Source organism: Sinohyriopsis cumingii, chromosome 4 (assembly GCF_028554795.1).
Source record: "Sinohyriopsis cumingii isolate HCF-2022 chromosome 4, ASM2855479v2, whole genome shotgun sequence".
NCBI lineage: Eukaryota > Metazoa > Mollusca > Bivalvia > Unionida > Unionidae > Sinohyriopsis > Sinohyriopsis cumingii.
This window is the reverse complement of record NC_142964.1, coordinates 140,748,386-140,754,385: the sequence shown is the minus strand read 5'-3', so window position 1 is coordinate 140,754,385 and position 6,000 is coordinate 140,748,386. Positions and strand designations below refer to the sequence as shown.

Here is a 6,000-nt window from a genome sequence, read left to right as displayed (position 1 = left end):
TGCCGAAGATATACATGGCGGTCAGTATAACTGATGGAGAAAGAACCCGGGAATAACGAGCGACCCACGGAAAGGGATTCCGTTTATACAAAAGAATCAAAAATATTTTTATACACAAATTACATACCAACTTTATACAGTATTTTCAAACACCTGAATATCATGATTCTTGTCTTCTTCCACCTTTCTGCTCATATTTTCTCTGATGGATTCGGCAACATGGAAAACAAATATTTTACCAACTCACTTTCCAAAATAATATCTGGCTGGTGAAAAAAAAATTCGTGCAGGTCATCGTAGATTTGGTTTTCAGAAAAGGCAAAGAAGTGAATATCAAGTAATTATAGAAAGTATACTTTGAGTAGAGAAGTCAGTAATGGAGACGAACTTCCACTTTTAATTTGCATCTTACTTTTTCATGCTGAACAAATGTGTAATTTTAACAAAAAGTACTTTTATAATTACACTTAAATTTTGGACTACTCATCGATTTGATAAATGAATGGTATGTATTTAAGGGAATTGTATAGGCTTGTTCATTTTGTATTAAACTCCTTCTAGTCGCAAAAACTAAAAGTATAAAACTTGTTGTCTGCATTGCATGTTATTATATCCATGCAAACTAAAAACAAATATTTATTTCAGTTTTGTAGTCCTCTGCTAAGGTCAGGAGTATAAAAAGAAAGTGATGAAGATGAAAATGAAGATGTTGATTTTTGCACATAGTGTAGCTGAATTAATAAATTTAGGTTTCGTGTTACACCAGATGACGATTTGTTTTCTAAATTACTAATTTGTCGTCTCGGGTTAAGCCAATGTCCGTGTGTGACAAAGCTTGCCAGTAGCTTCTCGTGGGTCGGTGGTTCTTTCCAAGAGTTTTCCCTGGTTCTTCTTCCACCATTTCTACTGGCCGCCATGTATAGCCTATTTTGTGCTGAAAAATGGCGTTAAACCCGACAACAAGAACAACAACAACAACTAATTTATATACACAACTTACCGTCTGTACTCGCTTATAAGGGGCTCCGAGTGGCCGAGTGGTCTAAAGCGCTCTCCGTTACGGATCACTGCCATCTCACCTCTATCTGCGCTAGTTCGAGTCTCGGATTCAGCCAATGTGGGTATGTGAGAAAGCTTGCCAGTAGCTTCTCGTGGGTCGGTGGTTCTTTCCGGGGTTTTCCCGGGTTTTTCCTCCACCATTAATACTGGCAGCCTATCGTGTGCTGAAAAATGGCTTATAAGTCGAATCTGATTGCAAACTGCACAGACTCAGCTATGTTGTCCCATAATGCACCGGCAGATCTGTGTCTGAGCAGTTTGTTAGAAATAATCAGTAGAACAAACAACATAAACCCTGATCTACAGGTACACTATGCTAAGGTAAATCAGGATCTTTGTTGTTTGCAGTTTCAATCGTCTTTTAAACGATTATAGACGGTGTCGTATAACTTTTTACTTCATTTCTCCATGAATTGGTCGAAAATGTTATAAAGTATATATAAAGTATAATTTGTCTTGCAGCACTGAAAATTCTAGAGATACTGACATTGAATTGTTTGTCCTGCTTAACGGCCAAACGATACTAATCATATTGTGATAACTCAAATCCACTATCAAAAGAGAGAGTGCATACCTTCTGACCCTACGTTTGAAAATTATTTTGTCTAAAATATAGGGGGAAAGATTGGGATATTTTGTTGAAACCATTGCAAAAATATGAGTAATGACATGCATGTATTAACAATTAAATATCAGATTTAAAACACTTGAACACATCAGTTAACCAGTATCAAAAGCACACTGCATTGAAACAGTAATTAATATATATATAATCCATTACAGCTACAACTTTTCGTTGATAATATAATGCATACGTCATTTTATATCCCTTTATGGTGTTGTAAGAAAACACCATTAAGTGTTTCGCACAGAAAACCATAGGATATTATAAGTATTTCATAAAAATTATATGGAGAAAATAAAGGGAATTTTAAAAAAATATAGAAATTATAGAGAGATTTATATACACTATGGGGATGCATACAAGTCTAAAAGAGACGCTATGACGTGCAGTTATACAGTCGTTTTGATCATGATGATGACGATGATGACAACGACGACAGCGACGACTACGGAAACTATCGTGATAGTGGTCAAGATCATACTGATTTGCTTCTTTGGCTTGTGCCAGCACATGAGTACACTAAAGGTTATATAGTGCTGAGTCAATGGGAGTACATTGTCTTGCCTGGAGACACGCCATAACAGTCTATCAATGCTGTTCTTGCAGGATTCGAATCAGCAAACTTTAACTTGCTAGTCATGCATGCTAAGCAGTTACCCATTGGTGATGACGACGAAGACGATGATGATGATTAGGGCGGTGTAGTCATGGTGGTGACTAAAAACTGTTAATGATGTTTAAGTGCGTGAATGATAACGGTTTAGATATTAATAATAAAAATATCCGTACTGCAGTGTGACAGCACACACGTTTTTCCTATGATACCTATTCACGTTTTGCCGTGACAGTTATGGTAAGCTTGTACAAGTGGATTTTGCTGACACGTGTGTTGTGTATGACAGTGTCGGTGGTATCATCGTATATTTACATACAATAATATGTAGACAGGCTGAACTAAGTTAAGGCCTTGTATTCTTAGCTTTACGAGATGATCAGACTGAGGGAGTATACCTATTTGTAAGGACATTGTATAGATTTGTAGCTATCTGATTGTGCTTATTATTTTATGACTTTTTGATACAAGTTTCACAAAACAAACAAACAAAAACAACAACAAAAAAATCACGCAACTACAAATTATTGACATGAACAAGAAGTCATAAAAATAAAGAATCTAACCACAGAGGAATTGACTCTTAAGATTTGTGAACGAAGGATATGCGGAAATTCACTTGATCTTATGCCAATCATGTCCAGAGGCTAGTTAGTCAGTCATTCCCGGTGGATGGGCTTAGAAATTAAAGGTTGCGAAAGGGGCATAATAGAATACAGGGCTATCATAAGAGGCAATGAAAGAATGCTCTTGTTAAGTGGTAACTCAACGGTAGATGTTTAGGTGTCTAATTTTATCATATATAAGTTAACTAGGACTTTGCGATCGTGTAGCATTTCGTAACTTGGGACGGATAACGTTGGGATAGAGCGCCAGTCACCTCTGGCGTTACTGGGACGCTTGGTAAACAGACACTATATGGAGTCATTGCACCTACAGTACAGTCTGCTTGCTTAGGAGACTAAGTATTTACCCAACCGTGTGTCACCTGGATTTTACTAGTCCGTTGTATTATCATTGTTTTTGTTGGTTTTTTTTTTTTTCTTCATCTTTTTCACACAGCGTGTTGTAGCAGTCACACTGTTTAACCTGCAGTGGGGCTGAGAAAGGATTTACATAGAGATGGTGGCCAAGGGGGTATTCTCATATTCTCAAGGAAATGTGCAGTCCCCGGATCCTGCGTCAGGGGGCAATAGCCCCGCCATGCCAGATGAGAGCAGTGACTCTCAGTCTCATCTGGACTTGGACCTCTCGGATACTGTGATTGTAGTACGGAGGAAAAGGGAACCCGAGATAGGAAATGGAAAAAGTGTTGTTTTAAAAAGTTTACTTAAAAGAAAGAGTGATGATTCGCCTACAATAGAAATAGAAAAAATTAGGATCATTGATGGGTAAGTACAATTTTTATTTTTACCTACTCTTATATGCCTTTATGTTTTGCTGTATTTAGATATTATGCATGATTTGACATAGAATATAGTACTTTCACGACTGCAAAAGATGTAGTTGAATGGAAAAATACAAAATCCTCTGTTCGTGTCACTGATCATTCGTGAATATGATGGTATAAAAATATACTTTCGTTTTTTTTGGGGGGGGGGGGCGCTAAATGTTAGTCCCTAGTACTGTGAGTGTCACACATGTGAAGGTAAATGATCCATCCCCTGGTACCTGACTCCGCTTCATTCTGTCCGCATCTCGTTGTGTGTACTCGCGACATCATGTGTTATTACTGTCACGTCAGAATTTTATTTTGACTTATGATTGCACTGTACATACATAGACTTTATTCAGATATTGAACGTTTATCGGTATAAACTACGTACTATCGTATCGGGGGACAGCATAACAACTGGTGTTATCAGCTAATAACTCTCTCTCTCTCTCTCTCTCTGGTTACTGTAAGTCTACCCATCAAATCTTTCATTGTTATTGGTGGGAAGAAGGTACGTCTACAATATATGGAGCTTCCTTGATATCTGCACTAAATTTCAGCTATGGTTGACCAGATCTAGGTCACGCTTTGAATGTCATCTAAAGGTCGAAGAGAGATAATAGTACTAGGCACACATTTGCAACTTTTTAAAAAAAAATGTATCCCTTACAGTCTCTCAAAATTACACGAATAATAAAAGTAACTATACTACAAGAAGATGGAGTGCAAAGTATAGCATAAACGATGTCAATACTGTTTATATTTTTTAACTATTAAAAAACGACGTGTGTAGTACCAGTATACCATGTTTTCAACGAAAGGGTTCAGCGGAATCCTGAGTAAGAGTAGCGATCCCCGGCACTGGGAGTAAAAAATGTAGAATCTCAAAAGGACAACATGGCACAAAATAGAAGACAGTAGTCAAGTATCTTCGTCACGGTGGTATTAAGTGATGGGTTTGTTGAACCACTTTATATGTACTTAATGCAAATAGAGTTACGCAGTGCATTACATCACCTATTGGTAATAATTTTACCGTCATTGTGTCATGCAAATATGTTTCGAGTAGATTCTTCGTTTGACATTTTCTTCCAAAATGTAAACATTCACTGCAACTTGAAGGAGAAATTTTATGTATTCATGAATTCATCCGTCCTTCAAAATTTGTCTATATTGCTTTGTTTTCTTATCCAATTTTACTTTGCTCTTCACTCTCTCTCTCTCTCTCTCTCTCTCTCTCTCTCTCTCTAACAGATGAGCATGTTAAAATTTAAGCACACGCTATAAATTTGAAAGTAATTCACATAGGAGAAAGTAACATAATCTTTCCTAGACTCGACTCTTATTGTTTACATGGCGTTTTATTCTACATCCGCGTTCCACTAATTTATCAATGTCTGTTTTAATCAAAACTAGTTCGTAGAAGTATGTATTGAACCCAAACAATTATTTGTTTATGCAATCTTTATACATGAATACATCTTCACATACGATGGTGATTCTATAGAAAACTGAAAGTTAAATAGCAAATGACTCCCTAATTACTAAAGAAATTATAACAATCACTTTTCACCTACTTATTTAAAGTGGATAGACCACTAACACTTATATAAATATGTACATACCAATGCTTGTATATATGCAGCTCTTGCAGAGAGCAATATATAATATAAAATAATATTGGCGTGGCCGTGATCCATGCATTCGTCTGAAAAGCGTTTGATAGCTGTATGAAGGTTTGTACTGCCCAAAATATTGGTGTATTATTTTCATCACGGTACATGAGTTGAGCAAAGATAATGTCTCAATTGCTGGTCGACATGGTGATCTGGAAAGATCATGACGTTTCAGAGCTCTATTTATTTGAGATGGAAAGTGCCTGTATGTGTAACGCCTAGATGTTTAATATGATTTAAATTGTTATTTAAACAATGGCTCTCGCTCGTGTATGGTGGACTTGAACCAACTCATCAATGTAACAATACGAAAGTATTTATCCCGATTGAGGTAAGTTCTGAACTGCAAATAGATGAGTTACTTATTATTTCTGTTAGTAACGTGTTCTTCATTTAAACTGCAGAAATGAATTTTGATACAAATACTGCATTATTAATTTTGTCATTAGTCACGTCAGTCAGACTGTCTAGCTAAATATTATTGTTAATGAGAGAGAGAGAGAGAGAGATGTTAAATTATGTGTAGTCTGCAAATAAATACTTTTGAAAACAGTTGAGATATTTTAGTGCAACTTTGAAATCCTAAAGACTG

The 6,000-nt window shown here is 36.4% G+C and overlaps 1 protein-coding gene across 1 annotated transcript in view; it reads left to right on the top strand.

Moving 5' to 3' along the window:
• Window positions 1–3,356: 3,356 nt before the first annotated feature.
• Window positions 3,357–6,000, top strand: part of LOC149802209 (microphthalmia-associated transcription factor-like) — a 130,625-nt gene continuing 127,981 nt past the window's right edge. The window contains exon 1 of the mRNA XM_089956621.1: window positions 3,357–3,688. Coding sequence (XP_089812747.1) covers window positions 3,420–3,688 — 269 coding nt within the window. The 5' untranslated portion in view covers window positions 3,357–3,419. The remainder of the gene's footprint in view (window positions 3,689–6,000) is intronic.